The 21,348-nt window shown below is 39.3% G+C and overlaps 1 protein-coding gene across 1 annotated transcript; it reads left to right on the forward strand.

Annotated features, from left to right (window-relative positions):
• The first annotated feature begins 217 nt into the window (after positions 1-217).
• On the forward strand, positions 218-20,650 carry LOC136694887 (zinc finger protein 850-like). Its single transcript, XM_066668715.1, has 3 exons — positions 218-349; positions 3,757-6,615; positions 17,916-20,650. Exons 2-3 carry the CDS (start codon positions 3,866-3,868, stop codon positions 19,939-19,941), a joined length of 4,776 nt encoding a protein of 1,591 aa, XP_066524812.1. The 5' UTR covers positions 218-349; positions 3,757-3,865; the 3' UTR covers positions 19,942-20,650.
• Positions 20,651-21,348: the final 698 nt, after the last annotated feature.

The following is a 21,348-nucleotide window of genomic DNA, read 5'->3' on the forward strand; positions in this document are numbered from 1 at the left end:
AGAGCCGGTTCCCCAAAAAGAGCCGACATTCCCATCACTAATAAAGACTCTCTTAGCTCTTACCTCTTACTGTGTGTGTTCTCCAGTGGAAAAGGCTCCTATTGGACTGAGGACACTGTCTCTGTGGGGACTGTCCAATCAGAGACCAGCTATTTTTAAACTCCAGCCAATCGTATCTTGAGGGTGGAGCCCCCACTTGAACTGGCTGTCTTTGGGCGCGATATAGGGCGGTTTCTGCGTCGTCCGACTTGCAGGGTGCACTTCTCCAAGTGTTTACTCTGAGATCAGACACGTCGGACCTTCACGAGAGCTGTGTGTTGGAGAGAAATCAGGACCTGTTTTACTGAAGGTAAATGTTCTTACTGTGTACAGCTTTCACACCCCGTTTATATCGTGTTTTATTGAAGATAAAGAGAGACTTTTACACAGTTTATATCGTGTTTTAAAGATAAAGATCAGAGAGACATTTACACACCATTTATACCGTGTTTTAATGAAGATACATTTCACATTTCAGAGAGACTTTTAAACTCAGTTTATACAGATTTTTATTGATGATAAAGGTCAGCAGAGACCCCCCCCCTTCTTATTTTTTGTTTCACCATGTACCATTTGGAGTTGATACTTCCTATTGATTTGAATTTATTCGAGCTGGAGTAGACAGTAAGCAGGTGGCCTTTCAGAGTGTACCTTTGGAGTCCCTAAAGTGGCCAACCTCTCCAAAATGAAAATAACTAGTTTTATTGCAGAAAAAAACTTGCATATTTATTATCTACACTTGATGTCAATATATTATAATGTATTTCATTGCTTTGCTTGACAAACCATATACATTTCCTAGTGTCCTTTTATCAGGAAAAAAAACGTCTTTTGTGCTTTATTTTATTCAGATTACTTAGTTTTATTCTGATATTTTATTCTGGTGCCTAACTTTTTATCTTTTACTTTATTTATTTAGAGAAGTCTCATTATAAATATTTACAATAACTATGTAATAACTATTTACAGTCCTGCATGAAATTAAAAAATTGCAACAGATATGTAGTATTTACATATCATCATGCCACTTTTAGAAACAATTGAGCTTTGGCACTTTACATTTTTTGCAGTACACAGGTGTCTTCACTTGCTGTCCTTCTTTGCAAAGTTATATCTTTCTTCCCTCTGTAGCATCTGTTGAAAACAATGCAGGGATACACTTTTCATCTTTGGCTGGCTGGGCCGAGGGGCCTGCAGTGGGCTCTTCTTGTTCTGACTGACCTGAAGGTCCAGCAACATCTGACGACTTCTTCAAAATGTTGTCAAGTTCAAGCAGTAGTGGTTCCCTGAACACTTTGTGTGAGAGACACACCTGTTAATTTATTTTCGCCATTTGCTGATGCACGATGAAACTATTCACAATGGCAATATCAATAAAATGGAAAAAGAATGTCTTGTACCATTTTTGGACGTTGTAATAGCCAATGAGGGCATCTGACAGATCAACACCACCCATGTGCTTATTGTAATCTTTGATTGGTGCAGGAACTGGAACATTAGCAGTACTCCACATGCCTCATTCATCTTTCACTCGCCTCTTCACCGTTTCACCTTCGTATGCCTCATGCATGGTGGAACACACATCCATCTCCTTTGTGTCCATCCACTTGACATAGAGCAGCTTTTCTTTTCTGCACCAGAGGATGGTTCCTCTCTTGTCTCTCTTTGGAAAGGCATTTATTTTTGTTTTTCGGAAAGCCTTGCCATTTGGTGTGAATGGTCCCACATGCAAGAGTATTTTCTTGCAGGAGGTCAGCAAAAAGGGTGGAGCTTGTGTAAAAGCTGTCCATGTATACCTTGTACCCACTGCCCAGAACTGAATAGTCAAGCAGTGTTTTGACTGAGTCATAGCCAAGTCCTTTTCCTGAACGCTGTGTGTTCTTTCCTTCGTACACAAAAAAAAATTCCATGTGTACCCAGTTTCTGAGTCTGCAAGAAAGAACAGTTTGTAGCCCCATTTAGTGGGTTTCAGTCCACTTTTTGCTTTGGAAGCCACCATTCACTCGTCAATTGCTGGTCAATTTCTCTTGTGGTGGAGAAAAGTAAGACACACTGAAAGAATGTCTAAATACAGTGGTTTGATTTTGAAGACCTTGTCGTACTCTGGTGTTCCTTTTTTTGGTGTTGTTTTCCTCATCTTTCTAAGGATCAGACAGATGTAGATTGCTGGAAATGGGAAGAAACCTCTTGCTGGTCATAACGGAGGCAGGGTATGGAAGCCTGTTAATGTGGTTTTGGGACCAGTAATCTATTATGTTTTTTGCTTTTACCAAGCCCATGAATATAATTAGTTGAAATGAATGAGTAAAACTTTCAGACTGCAGCTGACTTCTCTGCAAACTTGTTTGTGTTTTGCACAAGTGTTTGCACAACTAACGTGCTGAAAAACAACTGAAACAGCTGCAGTGGGGAGTAAGACATGGACAGTTTGAGTTGTGGTCCTGGTGGTCGCTTTGGTAGAAATTTTGGGAAATTGGGCTTTTCATCTATGTCTGTGATGTCATGCCACATGTCTTCATTTAGATAGATAGATAGATACTTTATTGATCCCCAGGGGAAATTCAAGGAATTCAGATTTGGCTCCAAAACACGAGCTGAAGCACCCACTTTCCTTGTTGTCCTCTGAAAACAAACAGGAACATCTGCAGTGTGATCTTCCTCTTGCCTTTCTCTTTGCCACTGTTAAGGTGGGGGTAGAAGGACCAGTTGGTTGCAAATCAGGCGTGAAAACAGTGGGGGTGGTGGGCCTGGATCGAGTGGGGGTTGGGGACCTAAGAGTGAATGAATGTCTCCTTTGTTTCAACTGAAGGTTCCCACTCTTCATCTGATCCAGAATCTTCCCTATAAAAACATACAAATAAACAGATATTTAACAAGTGTAAATAAAAAAGGATAATACAAATAAAGAAAAAAAGTTTTATAATATAAATAACAATTAGAAACAGCCAAAATTAGCATATATATATAATACCTCTTCAACACCATAAGATATTTTCTTCTTTGGTTTCTGTGTTTCATTTTAGCTGTTTTTATATTTTTTTATTTGAGATATAATCCTCATGTGTTTTTGCTCGCACGGTCTGTCTCTGCGCTGAATTGTGAATGCGCTTTTGTGAATACGACTCATTGGGTGCGCACTCCCATAACTTTGCAGCTGATTGGCATAATGAGAGACATAATTGACATGTTACTGGAAAGCTATCAGTATTTTTTTGTATTTATAAAGCACTTTTTACATTTTTTTTCTTTTACAAAGAAGCTACACAGAATTCTGGGTCTTAGCATCAAGTGGGTGCTGCTGAGGCAAAAGTGACAGGAAAAGATTGGTCAAAGCAGAAGGAAGAAACCTTGGGAAGAACCAAGTCAAAAAGGGAAATCCATCTTCCTCTGGAAGCCAGTAGAGAAAAACAAGCAAAGAGAACTGTTTACATAAGGAGATTCCTGTAAATATTGTGCATTTTGTTATTCCTCCTCCACCCACAATATTCCTTCTGGTCATGGGGATATAACAAGCGAACATTTACAATGTTGAAAAATATGAAAGAGGGATGTTGCTCTATTCCTGCACCATAAGATGACAACACTGACTTATTTTTGCTGTTTGTTACATTACTTAAGGTGAAACTGACTACAAATCTAGAAGAATATTGGTCACCAACAGAGAGTCAGGGGAGAGTAAATTTAAATAATTTCTCTTTGTTTCTTTGGTGTTTTCAGAACAGAAGAACGTCTCTTTGGATATTTTCTCTGGCTCCGTTTCTCCACGACAGTTCTACGTTTTTTCCACAAGGGCATTAAGAAATATTTCCAAGTGGAATATAACACAATGTTGAGATCAGGAGGGATCATATGTGAAGATATGGAGGACAGAAACTCCAGTTCTCAGGAAACATCCTTGGATACTGCCCACACTCACATATCTGGCAGAAAATCAAATAAAAATAAACGGGAAACTTATGATTGTGCAGACTGTGGGAAGAGTTTTACTAAACAGAGCTCTCTCAGAGTACACCAGCGCAGTCACACAGGAGAGAAAATGTTTCACTGTTCAGAGTGTGGGAAGAGTTTTACTCGACAGAATCGTCTGCAAACACACCAGCATATTCACACAGGAGAGAAACCGTATCACTGTTCAGAGTGTGGGAAGAGTTTTACTCGACAGGATCATCTGCAAACACACCAGCGCATTCACACAGGAGAGAAACCGTATCACTGTTCAGAGTGTGGGAAGAGCTTTACTGAAGTAGGTAATCTCAAAACACACCAGCGCATTCACACAGGAGAGAAACCGTATCACTGTTCAGAGTGTGGGAAGAGTTTTAATCACCAGAATAGTCTCCAAATACATCAGCGCCTTCACACAGGGGAGAAACCGTATCACTGTTCAGAGTGTGGGATGAGTTTTACTCAGCAGAAGAGTCTCCAAATACACCAGCATATTCACACAGGAGAGAAACCGTATCACTGTTCAGAGTGTGGGAAGAGTTTTACTCGACAGGATCATCTGCAAACACACCAGCGCATTCACACAGGAGAGAAACCGTATCACTGTTCAGAGTGTGGGAAGAGCTTTACTGAAGTAGGTAATCTCAAAACACACCAGCGCATTCACACAGGAGAGAAACCGTATCACTGTTCAGAGTGTGGGAAGAGTTTTAATCACCAGAATAGTCTCCAAATACATCAGCGCCTTCACACAGGGGAGAAACCGTATCACTGTTCAGAGTGTGGGATGAGTTTTACTCAGCAGAAGAGTCTCCAAAGACACCAGCGCATTCACACAGGAGAGAAACCGTATCACTGTTCAGAGTGTGGAAAGAGTTTTACTCAACAGAGTAAGCTCCAAATACACCAGCGAATTCACACAGGAGAGAAACCGTATCACTGTTCAGAGTGTGGGAAGAGTTTTACTCGACAGGATCATCTGCAAACACACCAGCGCATTCACACAGGAGAGAAACCGTATCAGTGTTCAGAGTGTGGGAAGAGCTTTACTGAAGTAGGTAATCTCAAAACACACCAGCGCATTCACACAGGAGAGAAACCGTATCACTGTTCAGAGTGTGGGAAGAGTTTTAATTACCAGAATAGTCTCCAAATACATCAGCGCCTTCACACAGGGGAGAAACCGTATCACTGTTCAGAGTGTGGGATGAGTTTTACTCAGCAGAAGAGTCTCCAAAGACACCAGCGCATTCACACAGGAGAGAAACCGTATCACTGTTTAGAGTGTGGGAAGAGTTTTACTGGAGTAAGTAATCTCAAAAAACACCAGCGCCTTCACACAGGAGAGAAACCGTATCACTGTTCAGAGTGTGGGAAGAGTTTTACTCAACAGAGTCATCTCCAAAGACACCAGCTCATTCACACAGGAGAGAAACCGTATCACTGTTCAGAGTGTGGGAAGAGTTTTACTGAACTAGGCAATTTCAAAACACACCAGCGTATTCACACAGGAGAGAAGCCGTATCACTGTTCAGAGTGTGGGAAGAGTTTTACTGAACTGGGTAGTCTCAAAACACACCAGCACCTTCACACAGGAGAGAAACCGTATCACTGTTCAGAGTGTGGGAAGAGTTTTACTCGACAGGATCATCTGCAAACACACCAGCGCATTCACACAGGAGAGAAGCCGTATCACTGTTCAGAGTGTGGGAAGAATTTTACTGAACTGGGTAGTCTCAAAACACACCAGCGCATTCACACAGGAGAGAAACCGTATCACTGTTCAGAGTGTGGGAAGAATTTTACTGAACTGGGTAATCTCAAAACACACCAGCGTATTCACACAGGAGAGAAACCGTATCACTGTTCAGAGTGTGGGAAGAGTTTTACTGAACTGGGTAGTCTCAAAAAACACCAGCGCATTCACACAGGAGAGAAACCATATCACTGTTCAGAGTGTGGGAAGAGTTTTACTGAACTGGGTAGTCTCAAAAAACACCAGCGCATTCACACAGGAGAGAAACCGTATCACTGTTCAGAGTGTGGGAAGAGTTTTACTCAGCAGAATAGTCTCCAAATACATCAGCGCCTTCACACAGGAGAGAAACCGTATCACTGTTCAGAGTGTGGGAAGAGTTTTACTCGACAGGATAGGCTCCAAATACACCAGCGAATTCACACAGGAGAGAAACCGTATCACTGTTCAGAGTGTGGAAAGAGTTTTACTGAACAGAGTAAGCTCCAAATACACCAGCGAATTCACACAGGAGAGAAACCGTATCACTGTTCAGAGTGTGGGAAGAGTTTTACTCGACAGGATAGGCTCCAAACACACCAGCGCATTCACACAGGAGAGAAACCGTATCACTGTTCAGAGTGTGGGAAGAGTTTTACTGAACTGGGCAATCTCAAAAAACACCAGCGTATTCACACAGGAGAGAAACCGTATCACTGTTCAGAGTGTGGGAAGAGTTTTACTGAACTGGGTAGTCTCAAAACACACCAGCGCCTTCACACAGGAGAGAAAACGTATCACTGTTCAGAGTGTGGGAAGAGTTCTGTCCAGAAACATCAGTGTTCACCCAGAACAGAAGCTGTAGCATTGAGTGAGGGATTACCTCCAGAGATTTTGATTTAAATACTGCATTGGGGCATATTCAATGTAAAAAATATCCTTAAAACTGAGCAATGGAGCCATGGGGCTGGGCTGCAGGGACCTCAGCACGTTTTCCTTCTAATCGCTATGATGACCAAGCGTGCTTATCACTGCGGCACAATAAGTGTGCAGTGGAGACACTGGAGACCAACTGTACATTGTTTATATACAACTGCTTGTGTAAGCGCCTTCTCAGTTTTTAAAGCTTGGGGTGTTTTAAGCTTTGCTGTAATGAAACTGCTACTTGTAAATGAGTAGATTACTTTGTTGTTGTATTCTGAATTTCCCCACTGTGGGACTAATAAAGGAATCATTCAATCAATTAACTTTTACACCATGTAAAATGTTTTAGAATGTACAAACATTATAATAACGTGCATCTTGCTCTAAAAATTCTCATCCTGTGATCATCTGATGGCTCTATGGACTCTCACTGAAAATGAACATGAAGAATGGTACGGGATACAGGGACAGAGGACACTCAGCACCTCCTGCTGAGAGAAATCAGCCTGCTTCACTGGGGAACTCCAATTCCCAGAATCCTCAGCAGTATCACATGACCACCTCCACTTATCAGAGATCTTTTCACAGTTCCTAATCACATGAATATTAATCACACCTGTTTCTCATTTGTGCTCATTAGACAGAGTATTTTATCTTTTTGCCTGCTTCCGTTTTTATTTTTGGATTTGCCCTTTGGATCTGTTTTCTTGTTTGTTTGTATTTTTGGCTTGACTTAAGACTGCTCTGTTTATGGTTTTGTTTTGCCCTCTATAGGATATTACGGAGTTTATATTTAATCTGCAAGCATCACTCCAGTTATCTTTTGATATGACAAATTAATCTCTCTAAAATGTATGTTTTAATGGTAGCAAGGAAACAACTATTGAAAATAAAATGACAGTTCATATGTTTCCTTTTTTTTCCTTTTTTGTGTGGATAATCACAAGCATCACCACTCTCTCCTTTGTACGTTTTAGAAGACGGTTTAATGAAAACCATGAAAATACATTTTTATTTATATTTTAAGAATTAGATATAAATATAAATAATGCACAATGCACAGTGAAATATGACATTTCCAAAGGTCAAAAACTGAAAATAAAATTTGACATAGGCCTCACACTTCTTATAACAAATATTATAATTTTCCTAGAGAATATGTTTGGGGGTGGATCAGGAGCTTCAATAGTCCGGATGAAGCTGATGAGATATTTGGTCATTGATCACATCACACCAAACAAATGTATTAACTACATTGAGGCCAGACACAGTGCTCTACTCTGAAAGGAAACGAATAGTTTATTTCATAGAGTTAACGGGTCCATTTGAGGTTGCAGTGGATGAAGCATTCGAAAGGAAGAAGCTGAAGTACACGGACTTGGCGGCTGAGGTGAGGGAACGCGGGTGGCAGGCACATGTAAGACAGATGGAAATAGGTGTTAGAGGATTTGTCTGCCAAGTCTACCACATCCCTGCTCGTGCAGTTCGCCATCAGGGGCCAGAAACTAAGGGCAGCTGTGAAGGAGTTATCAGTAACAGCTGGAAGGTATAGTCAGTGGTTGTGGACAAGGAGAGCACAGATTACTTGCCGAAATGCACTGTAGAGCTGCTATTGGAATTGTTGGTGATGTAGTATGTAAAGTTAACATGAAACTGGTGGCACTGAGCATGCAATAACAGTGCCAGTGGGGCTAGGTACAGCCTTAGTCACCAGGGAGGCCACTGTTGAGTTATGGTTGTGGATGGTAAAGGGTAAGATTAGACTGTAAGGCTTGGAGGGGGGTGGGTCTGGGATGCCAGACTTCACTGTTGACATTTCTGGAGGTGTTATGGGCTTAATTCAGCAAAACACTGACAAGAGGAGGTGCCTACCTGATGACCTGTGAAGAGTTAGTGATACAATGACTGGTTTGGGTACTCATGGGCTGGGCTCAATGAGTAACCGTAGTAATGAAGGAGAGCCGGTTGCTGATCAGATCATAAATGACAACAGCAACCTTAATGTTGAGGTGTAGGATTCAACAGGAAATTTGGTGGCTGCCAGTAGGAAGAGAGAGTGGGGGGCCCTATGTGAAGCTCTAATGGATTGGCATAAGATATTTTATTCTTCTCTTGTGTACGATTATAATTAATGAGTTGTTACCACAGACTTTCTCCAATCTTCATGAATTTTCTAAAATAATTACAAAATGTATAGAGAATACAAATAATCAGGCCTCAAACTTAATGCTGTAAACAGACTTATACGTTCATGAGAACATACAAAATTTTGGGTAAGTAAGAAACAAAAATATGTGGGTGTGAGTGAGTTTGTGAAGCAGTAATTTGTTTGTTTTCTCTTTGAATTCAATAGTTTGGTAAAATAGAGGCACATTGTTTGGGGTAATTGTTTTTGGCCGGTGGAACTGGGTAATGGTCTTATATGGAGAGGATTGCCATGTGGTGAAACTTGGAGGGGATTAAATAAACATTTGCACAACTGTATATTAATAGACTATATACAGTTGTGTATGGGCCTATGAGAGTCTATATGACATAGCTTATTAATAAGTGCTTATTAAAATTTGGCAACAGGTTGACTCATGCAGTTCATTTAAGATAATATACTTATTAGGTTTGTATTTCCATTAAGAGTTGTAAACTGTGAGGTTATTACTTTGAGCAAGGTTTGTTCTGATTAAGCTGGGGTTTAATTGGGAGTTTAGTGTTGTGATCTTTGCTGTTTTGAGGTGAAGTGTGCACTTGGGAAATAGGTTATGTTGAAAAAACATTCAGTGACAGTTATCCCTTATAGGAGTGCTTTTGAGTTTATATGGGTTTGTGTTTTCTTTCTCTGCAGAGTTAAGCAATTCTTGCTTAAATATAGACAAGTTTAAAGAGGGTTTAATTACTAAAAATGGGGGGAAATAGTGGTGTAAATTGATATTTCATATTAATGTTTGATTTCTCTGAAGTTGGCAAATTAAATTTGGGGTTTTCTGAACTTGGGGTTTTCATTAGTTGTCTGTTATTATTATCAGATTAAAATAAATAACCACTTGAAATATATCAGTCTGTGTGTAATGAATGAGTATAATATACAAGTTTTACTTTTTGAATGGAATTCTGAAATAAATAAAAATTTTTGAAGGTAAAAAGTATATGTGGATAGATTTTCATGATGGCCTGAGGCTTGTCCAACTAAGGGTAAAGATGCACAATCTGTTTCCAAGTTTTGTTGTAGAGAAGTCGTAAGCAGGTGGGGACTTCTAGATCGGATATCCTCAGATAATGGGAAAGAGTTCATGGATTAAACAGTGAAATTAATTAGCAAAAAATATGCGGTGTTTGGAAAATGAATGGTGTTTGAAAAATCAGATTGTTAAAATCTGTCAGCACACGGGTTTAAAAAGGATTGCAGCACTGCCATTAGCATTAATGGGTGATTGACTCCTCATGAGTTGATGACGGGCAGACAAAAGCCAACACCGTATTTGCGTACAAGTGGAAAGTGTCCAGGCTTAGCCATTTTAGAAGATGAAATGCAGGCATATGTCTTACAACTAACTAACTTAAATAAAAGAATATCCACATAAGTTTCAGACAAGCAAAAAAAAGAGGAGGTGCCGTAGAGCTTGTAAAAGCAAAGTAGGAGTATACACTAGTATTGATTTCAACAACATCATCACCTTTGAAGGTGATATAATTAGAGTTAAATTAGGTAAAACCGTTCACCTTACCTGTAAATGTGAAAGATTTAATACAGGGAGTATTAGTCCCCCTAAGTGGGAAAGTAGTCGAGGTGAGGATGTGGTGTTAACAGGACCTGAAGTTGATCATTTGCTTCGTGACCAGAGAAAGTATCTTTTGTTTAATGCCTTTAGATGGTTCAAAGTTAGAGATGATTGTTCAGTTCTTGTGCATAATGTTACATGGGAGGACCAAGGGGAATACACTTGTACTTATTGTGTAGAGAGAAGGGTACAGTTATAACTCGTACAGTTATAGTTAGGAAAAAATACGACTTGAGTCGTATAGAAGTTTATACAGCTGCTAAAGGAGTTCAGGACCAATATACTATATCAACTACTCTGAAGGTTAATAAAACACAAATGAAGCTGATCACATTAGCTCCAGAAATAATTAAAGGAAATAATGCAACAAATCAGGTTACTACTTTAACTATGCCATTAAAGGAGATGAATGTTATTACACTACCGATGATAAATTCTGCTTCTAGTACATCTGAATCTACTACAACCTTTATAAAGGAAACAATAACAATATCACCTATGAATGTTGTAAAAGTAACCCCAACTCCAGAAGTAACATCTTTTCAATTGCAAAAGGAAGTAAACATAACTCAGAAGCCTGTGTTAAATAGAGAGCATGATGTGAATAGTAGTAGAGTAATTTCTGAAGCTACAAAAATACACTATATACATTTACTTAAGTCTACTTAGGAACTATGTGTAGGGTATATCATTAATTTGTTATAACTATAAACATGTATGTGTTACTTTTAAATTTACGAGACTCTAAACGAGTCTTGAAAGGAGGAAATTATGATGTGTATTTTATGCACATATGATATTAAGAGCAGCATTAAAAAATGTTTCTCTTTTTGAGTTTATATGTACGTTATGTGTCTGTGTCCCGAAGAAGGAAACGTTTAGCATAAGCTACCAGTAAGGACAGGAAACTATCAATCTTTGTCTCTCTTTCTCTGCTTTTGAATGTGAAAATATAGACTGACTTCTTCAGCGACAAAGTGACCATATTTGGAAGGGTAAAGGACCATATAGACTAGAGAGAGAGAGATGACTAGAGAGACAGGGAGCGATGACTAAATATATGGAGAGAGACACAGAGAGATAGTGGGAGAGATGATTAGAGATAAATGGAATTGGTGGATTCTCTCCTAGCCCTTATGGCTGATAAGATGCTGTTCTTAAGTGAAATAAAAACTGTATTTAAACTCTAGACAGTGTCTGGCAGAGATTCTTCATCATCACCCACAACACAACACCCCAGGAAAAGGCACAACAACTTTTTTTTTACAAATAACGCATTAATCAATCAAGTTCAAAACTTACTGCTAGCTTCCACCAGGTTTTGTGCGGCCTGGTCTGTCCTTGTAATAAATCATTATTACAATAAACAGGACCAATAAACATGAATGTACCACAGATCCAGTGGAGCTGGACTGAATCTTGATTAATAGATCACACCATTCATACACTGAAAAACCCTCTTACACCTGAGCTAATGTGAACAATGTGATGTCAGTTGTGTTTGAGTGCAGTTCATATGGAATCACCACCTCAGTTCTAACTGTGTTAACTTCATGTCTTGACTAGTTCCCTTTGATTGTGATGGTTGCTGATCACTCACTATCACATTCCCTTTAAATTGATTACCTACCTTGTCCTACAGTGAAAACCTTTGCAGCTCTTCCTGCTTGTTTTGTTCATATGCTAAATACGACAAATTGTCCCCCTATTCCAGGTTTGCACCTTTTATTATGATAATCATGTCCATTTAGGTCCATATTTCAATAATAATACAAAGGTCCAAACCAGGGTTTCTTTCCAAAATGTAGTAAAGCCGCAACAAACAAAGGAGGAATAATAACAATAAAAATAATCTTTATTTGTACAGCACCTTTCATACACAAAGTGCTTTAGGGAAATTCATATTTTATAATGTTTTATTTTAATGAAAGGGTAAACAGTGTAAATAATGACTTAGCACAAGCACAACAAAAAAGACATGATGAAAAAAGAAAAGCTGTCACTGTGGAACATTGGTAGTTATATTTATATTTATTTGAAACAACAATAAAATTATACTTACAGACTTTTCCTGAGGTCACTGATCTTATGGTCATCCGTTGTCAGGTTTATTTATGCATTGATTGCAAATACAAAACAAACCAATGTTAGAGGAACATACAAAAATAAAAATACACACACTATGGAGGTAATGACCAAAAACAGTGCGATTAAAAATGTGTAAGTAATCACAAATTACAAAAGACAAGAAATAACGTGCAGTGTCCAAAGTAATTACTGCTAATACAGACATTAGACTGTTGTTAACTCAGTCCAAAAGAACCTAAATAAAGTATTGTAAGGTGGGTTCGTGGGTCCTGTTACTAGGGAAGGACATGTGTAATGTTACTCTATCTGTGTATGGTATAAAGATTAGTAACCTGAGTCAATATAGAGTCAAACTTTCTGTTTCTGTTGGATATTTCTGTCACGCTGGTTGCTGCAGCAGCAGTAAACAACCGTGTGTCTTCTGCAGCATTGTGACTGATAGCAATTGACATTAGTTGTTGTTTATCTTTACAGCCTTAGTCAGCACTCAGTAAGTGCACCGTCACTTTAAAGCAGTGGTATTTATTAACCGTAACTCTTATCAGTGTGTAGTCTGATTCTAGCACTGTCTGATGGACATACAGACTGCCCCTTATTTACACAGTAACACAACTCTCAACTGTTGGTGGGAACTGGAACAGAACATATGCTGTTATCTTGAATCTGGAAATCACTACCCACCCCGCAGTTTATGTAAAACTGACATTTATATTGTAATATCTACCTCAAAGACTTATATATTATATTGCTGTCTATTATGCCGTCCGTGTAAATGTGTAAATAAACGCTCTGCTGCTTGGGAGGGCTGTAAACGAGTTGTCGTTATACTCACGTATAATGACAATAAAGACTAGTGATGTGTCGGTCGCGAACGAACCGGTTCAAAGAGCCGGCTCTTGTAAGTGAACGAAGAGAGCCGGTTCCCGTCTATGACCGAGCCATTTTTTTCTAAGGCTTGTGATTCAACCAATCAGAGAACAACAAGCAAGTTCCAACCCTCCAAACCTCCGAGCTGAGACTCTTGGTTTTCCTGAATGCCAATCTGCCTTCCAAAAAATAGTTGAAGAAAATGTTAAATCAGTTAAATGTTTGTTGACAGTTGTTGTTTTAATCGCTACCGTTGAATGCTGCTGTTTTGCACTTTGCAGAGTTGTTGTTTATTTTATTTCCCAAAAATGGATGATTATTTAATTTAATAAGCCTTTTTGTAATACCTACCTTTTGGGTTCCATTGGCTGTATTTCAGAGTTTACAAGTGATATTTTATTAAGGTCTTTAAATAACAATCCAGTTATTTATACAATTGAATGTGTGAGTGCAATCAGTGAGTTATTACAAGACAGCCATAAAACAAATGTTCATTGCAACACTATTTATTATTTTTAATATTGAACAATAATATTTTGTCCATATAGTCATGTAATATGTAGGTAATATTGTTCTGTACCAGCGGAAATAATTGGTAAAACAAAGAGCCATTTAGGAGCCGAAAGAGAAGAGCCGAGCCAAAAGAGCCGGCTCCCCAAAAAGAGCCGAAATTCCCATCACTAATAAAGACTCTCTTAGCTCTTACCTCTTACTGTGTGTGTTCTCCAGTGGAAAAGGCTCCTATTGGACTGAGGACACTGTCTCTGTGGGGACTGTCCAATCAGAGACCAGCTATTCTTAAACTCCAGCCAATCGTATCTTGAGGGTGGAGCCCCCACTTGAACTGGCTGTGTTTGGGCGTGATACAGGGCGGTTTCTGCGTCGTCCGACTTGCAGGGTGCACTTCTCCAAGTGTTTACTCTGAGATCAGACACGTCGGACCTTCACGAGAGCTGTGTGTTGGAGAGAAATCAGGACCTGTTTTACTGAAGGTAAATGTTCTTACTGTGTACAGCTTTCACACCCCGTTTATATCGTGTTTTACTGAAGATAAAGATCATAGAGAGACTTTTACACGCCGTTTATACCGTGTTTTATTGAAGATAAAGAGAGACTTTTACACAGTTTATATCGTGTTTTAAAGATAAAGATCAGAGAGACATTTACACACCATTTGTACCGTGTTTTATTGAAGATACATTTCACATTTCAGAGAGACTTTTAAACTCAGTTTATACAGATTTTTATTGATGATAAAGGTCAGCAGAGACCCCCCCCCTTCTTATTTTTTGTTTCACCATGTACCATTTGGAGTTGATACTTCCTATTGATTTGAATTTATTCGAGCTGGAGTAGACAGTAAGCAGGTGGCCTTTCAGAGTGTACCTTTGGAGTCCCTAAAGTGGCCAACCTCTCCAAAATAAAAATAACTAGTTTTATTGCAGAAAAAAATGCATATATATATTTATTATCTACACTTGATGTCAATATATTATAATGTATTTCATTGCTTTGCTTGACAAACCATATACATTTCCAAGTGGCTTTTTTGGTCTTTTTCACATGTCCAAGTGTCCTTTTATCAGGAAAAAAACGTCTTTTGTGCTTTATTTTATTCAGATTACTTAGTTTTATTCTGATATTTTATTCTGGTGCCTAACTAAGAACAATCAGTTTTAAATAAAAAAAGATGCAAGTGATAAAATTTTCTCTTTTACTTTATTTATTTAGAGAAGTCTCATTATAAATATTTACAATAACTATGTAAATAACTATTTACAGTCCTGCATGAAATTAAAAAATTGCAACAGATATGTAGTATTTACATATCATCATGCCACTTTTAGAAACAATTGAGCTTTGGCACTTTACATTTTTTGCAGTACACAGGTGTCTTCACTTGCTGTCCTTCTTTGCAAAGTTATATCTTTCTTCCCTCTGTAGCATCTGTTGAAAACAATGCAGGGATACACTTTTCATCTTTGGCTGGCTGGGCCGAGGGGCCTGCAGTGGGCTCTTCTTGTTCTGACTGACCTGAAGGTCCAGCAACATCTGACGACTTCTTCAAAATGTTGTCAAGTTCAAGCAGTAGTGGTTCCCTGAACACTTTGTGTGAGAGACACACCTGTTAATTTATTTTCGCCATTTGCTGATGCACGATGAAGCTATTCACAATGGCAATATCAATAAAATGGAAAAAGAATGTCTTGTACCATTTTTGGACGTTGTAATAAGCCAATGAGGGCAGCTGACAGATCAACACCACCCATGTGCTTATTGTAATCTTTGATTGGTGCAGGAACTGGAACATTAGCAGTACTCCACATGCCTCATTCATCTTTCACTCGCCTCTTCACCGTTTCACCTTCGTATGCCTCATGCATGGTGGAACACACATCCATCTCCTTTGTGTCTATCCACTTGACATAGAGCAGCTTTTCTTTTCTGCAGCAGAGGATGGTTCCTCTCTTGTCTCTCTTTGGAAAGGCATTTATTTTTGTTTTTCGGAAAGCCTTGCCATTTGGTGTGAATGGTCCCACATGCAAGAGTATTTTCTTGCAGGAGGTCAGCAAAAAGGGTGGAGCTTGTGTAAAAGCTGTCCATGTATACCTTGTACCCACTGCCCAGAACTGAATAGTCAAGCAGTGTTTTGACTGAGTCATAGCCAAGTCCTTTTCCTGAATGCTGTGTGTTCTTTCCTTCATACACACAAAAAAATTCCATGTGTACCCAGTTTCTGAGTCTGCAAGAAAGAACAGTTTGTAGCCCCATTTAGTGGGTTTCAGTCCACTTTTTGCTTTGGAAGCCACCATTCACTCGTCAATTGCTGGTCAATTTCTCTTGTGGTGGAGAAAAGTAAGACACACTGAAAGAATGTCTAAATACAGTGGTTTGATTTTGAAGACCTTGTCGTACTCTGGTGTTCCTTTTTTTGGTGTTGTTTTCCTCATCTTTCTAAGGATCAGACAGATGTAGATTGCTGGAAATGGGAAGAAACCTCTTGCTGGTCATAACGGAGGCAGGGTATGGAAGCCTGTTAATGTGGTTTTGGGACCAGTAATCTATTATGTTTTTTGCTTTTACCAAGCCCATGAATATAATTAGTTGAAATGAATGAGTAAAACTTTCAGGCTGCAGCTGACTTCTCTGCAAACTTGTTTGTGTTTTGCACAAGTGTTTGCACAACTAACGTGCTGAAAAACAACTGAAACAGCTGCAGTGGGGAGTAAGACATGGACAGTTTGAGTTGTGGTCCTGGTGGTCTCTTTGGTAGAAATTTTGGGAAATTGGGTTTTTCATCTATGTCTGTGATGTCATGCCACATGTCTTCATTTAGATAGATAGATAGATAGATAGATACTTTATTGATCCCCAGGGGAAATTCAAGGAATTCAGATTTGGCTCCAAAACACGAGCTGAAGCACCCACTTTCCTTGTTGTCCTCTGAAAACAAACAGGAACATCTGCAGTGTGATCTTCCTCTTGCCTTTCTCTTTGCCACTGTTAAGGTGGGGGTAGAAGGACCAGTTGGTTGCAAATCAGGCGTGAAAACAGTGGGGGTGGTGGGCCTGGATCGAGTGGGGGTTGGGGACCTAAGAGTGAATGAATGTCTCCTTTGTTGCAACTGGAGGTTCCCACTCTTCATCTGATCCAGAATCTTCCCTATAAAAACATACAAAGAAACAGATATTTAACAAGTGTAAATAAAAAAGGATAATACAAATAAAGAAAAAAAGTTTTATAATATAAATAACAATTAGAAACAGCCAAAATTAGCATATGTATATATAATACCTCTTCAACACCATAAGATATTTTCTTCTTTGGTTTCTGTGTTTCATTTTAGCTGTTTTTATATTTTTTTATTTGAGATATAATCCTCATGTGTTTTTGCTCGCACGGTCTGTCTCTGCGCTGAATTGTGTATGCGCTTTTGTGAATACGACTCATTGGGTGCGCACTCCCATAACTTTGCAGCTGATTGGCATAATGAGAGACATAATTGACATGTTACTAGAAAGCTATCAGTATTTTTTTGTATTTATAAAGCAATTTTTACATTTTTTTTTTCTTTTACAAAGAAGCTACACAGAATTCTGGGTCTTAGCATCAAGTGGGTGCTGCTGAGGCAAAAGTGACAGGAAAAAATTGGTCAAAGCAGAAGGAAGAAACCTTGGGAAGAACCAAGTCAAAAAGGGAAATCCATCTTCCTCTGGAAGCCAGTAGAGAAAAACAAGCAAAGAGAACTGTTTACATAAGGAGATTCCTGTAAATATTGTGCATTTTGTTATTCCTCCTCCACCCACAATATTCCTTCTGGTCATGGGGATATAACAAGCGAACATTTACAATGTTGAAAAATATGAAAGAGGGATGTTGCTCTATTCCTGCACCATAAGATGACAACACTGACTTATTTTTTGCTGTTTGTTACATTACTTAAGGTGAAACTGACTACAAATCTAGAAGAATATTGGTCACCAACAGAGAGTCAGGAGAGAGTAAATTTAAATAATTTCTCTTTGTTTCTTTGGTGTTTTCAGAACAGAAGAACGTCTCTTTGGATATTTTCTCTGGCTCCTTTTCTCCACGACAGTTCTACGTTTTTTCCACAAGGGCATTAAGAAATATTTCCAAGTGGAATATAACACAATTTTGAGATCAGGAGGGATCATATGTGAAGATATGGAGGACAGAAACTCCAGTTCTCAGGAAACATCCTTGGATACTCCCCACACTCACATATCTGGCAGAAAATCAAATAAAAATGAACGGGAAACTTATGATTGTGCAGACTGTGGGAAGAGTTTTACTAAACAGAGCTCTCTCAGAGTACACCAGCGCAGTCACACAGGAGAGAAAATGTTTCACTGTTCAGAGTGTGGGAAGAGCTTTACTCAACAGAATCGTCTGCAAACACACCAGCGCATTCACACAGGAGAGAAACCGTATCACTGTTCAGAGTGTGGGAAGAGTTTTACTCGACAGGATCATCTCCAAAGACACCAGCGCATTCACACAGGAGAGAAACCGTATCACTGTTCAGAGTGTGGGATGAGTTTTACTCGACAGGATAGGCTCCAAATACACCAGCACATTGACACAGGAGAGAAAATGTTTTACTGTTCAGAGTGTGGGAAGAGTTTTACTCGACAGGATCGTCTGCAAACACACCAGCGCATTCACACAGGAGAGAAACCGTATCACTGTTCAGAGTGTGGGAAGAGTTTTACTGAAGTAGGTAATCTCAAAAAACACCAGTACCTTCACACAGGAGAGAAAACGTATCACTGTTCAGAGTGTGGGAAGAGTTTTACTGAAGTAGGTAATCTCAAAAAACACCAGTACCTTCACACAGGAGAGAAAACGTATCACTGTTCAGAGTGTGGGAAGAGTTTTACTCAACAGAATCGTCTGCAAACACACCAGCACATTCACACAGGAGAGAAGCCGTATCACTGTTCAGAGTGTGGGAAGAGTTTTACTCAACAGGGTAGTCTCAAAAGACACCAGCACATTCACACAGGAGAGAAGCCGTATCACTGTTCAGAGTGTGGGAAGAGTTTTACTCAACAGAATGGTCTCCAAATACACCAGCGCATTCACACAGGAGAGAAACCGTATCACTGTTCAGAGTGTGGGATGAGTTTTACTGGACTGGGTAGTCTCAAAAAACACCAGTGCATTCACACAGGAGAGAAACCGTATCACTGTTCAGAGTGTGGGAAGAGTTTTACTGAACTGGGTAATCTCAAAAGACACCAGCGCATTCACACAGGAGAGAAACCGTATCACTGTTCAGAGTGTGGGAAGAGTTTTACTGAACTGGGTAGTCTCAAAAATCACCAGCGCATTCACACAGGAGAGAAACCGTATCACTGTTCAGAGTGTGGGAAGAGTTTTACTGTACTGGGTAATCTCAAAATACACCAGCGCATTCACACAGGAGAGAAACAGTATCACTGTTCAGAGTGTGGGAAGAGTTTTAATCACCAGAATAGTCTCCAAATACACCAGCGCATTCACACAGGAGAGAAACCGTATCACTGTTCAGAGTGTGGGAAGAGTTTTAATCACCAGAATAGTCTCCAAATACACCAGCACATTCACACAGGAGAGAAACCGTATCACTGTTCAGAGTGTGGGAAGAGTTTTACTGAACTGGGTAGTCTCAAAAAACACCAACGCATTCACACAGGAGAGAAACCGTATCACTGTTCAGAGTGTGGGAAGAGTTTTACTCGACAGGATCATCTCCAAAGACACCAGCGCATTCACACAGGAGAGAAACCGTATCACTGTTCAGAGTGTGGGAAGAGTTTTACTGAACTGGGTAGTCTCAAAAAACACCAGCGCATTCACACAGGAGAGAAACCGTATCACTGTTCAGAGTGTGGGAAGAGTTTTACTGAACTGGGTAGTCTCAAAAAACACCAGCGCATTCACACAGGAGAGAAACCGTATCACTGTTCAGAGTGTGGGAAGAGTCCTGTCCAGAAACATCAGTGTTCACCCAGAACAGAAGCTGTAGCATTGAGTGAGGGATTACCTCCAGAGATTTTGATTTAAATACTGCATTGGGGCACATTCAATGTAAAAAAATATCCTTAAAACTGAGCAATGGAGCCATGGGGCTGGGCTGCAGGGACCTCAGCACATGTTTTCCTTCTAATCGCTATGATGACCAAGCGTGCTTATCACTGCGGCACAATAAGTGTGCAGTGGAGACACTGGAGACCAACTGTAAATTGTTTATATACAACTGCTTGTGTAAGCGCCTTCTCAGTTTTTAAAGCTTGGGGTGTTTTAAGCTTTGCTGTAATGTGACTGCTACTTTTAAATGAGTAGATTACTTTGTTGTTGTATTCTGAATTTCCCCACTGTGGGACTAATAAAGGAATCATTCAATCAATTAACTTTTACACCATGTAAAATGTTTTACAATGTACAAACATTATAATAACGTGCATCTTGCTCTAAAAATTCTCATCCTGTGATCATCTGATGGCTCTATGGACTCTCACTGAAAATGAACATGAAGAATGGTACGGGATACAGGGACAGAGGACACTCAGCACCTCCTGCTGAGAGAAATCAGCCTGCTTCACTGGAGAACTCCAATTCCCAGAATCCTCAGCAGTATCACATGACCACCTCCACTTATCAGAGATCTTTTCACAGTTCCTAATCACCTGAATATTAATCACACCTGTTTCTCATTTGTGCTCATTAGACAGAGTATTTGATCTTTTTGCCTGCTTCCGTTTTTATTTTTGGATTTGCCCTTTGGATCTGTTTGCTTGTTTGTTTGTATTTTTGGCTTGACTTAAGACTGCTCTGTTTATGGTTTTGTTTTGCTCTCTATAGGATATTACGGAGTTTATATTTAATCTGCAAGCATCACTCCAGTTATCTTTTGATATGACAAATTAATCTCTCTAAAATGTATGTTTTAATGGTAGCTAGGAAACAACTATTGAAAATAAAATGACAGTTTATATGTTTCCTTTTTTGTGTGGATAATCACAAGCATCACCACTCTCTCCTTTGTACGTTTTAGAAGACGGTTTAATGAAAACCATGAAAATACATTTTTATTTATATTTTAAGAATTAGATATAAATATAAATAATGCACAATGCACAGTGAAATATGACATTTCCAAAGGTCAAAAACTGAAAATAAAATTTGACATAGGCCTCACACTTCTTATAACAAATATTATAATTTTCCTAGAGCATATGTTTGGGGGTGGATCAGGAGCTTCAATAGTCCGGATGAAGCTGATGAGATATTTGGTCATTGATCACATCACACCAAACAAATGTGTTAACTACATTGAGGCCAGACACAGTGCTCTACTCTGAAAGCAAGTTCATTTCATAGAGTTAACGGGTCCATTTGAGGTTGCAGTGGATGAAGCATTCGAAAGGAAGAAGCTGAAGTACATGGACTTGGCGGCTGAGGTGAGGGAAC

This window comes from Hoplias malabaricus, chromosome 4, assembly GCF_029633855.1.
Source record: "Hoplias malabaricus isolate fHopMal1 chromosome 4, fHopMal1.hap1, whole genome shotgun sequence".
In the NCBI taxonomy this organism is placed as follows: Eukaryota; Metazoa; Chordata; class Actinopteri; order Characiformes; family Erythrinidae; genus Hoplias; species Hoplias malabaricus.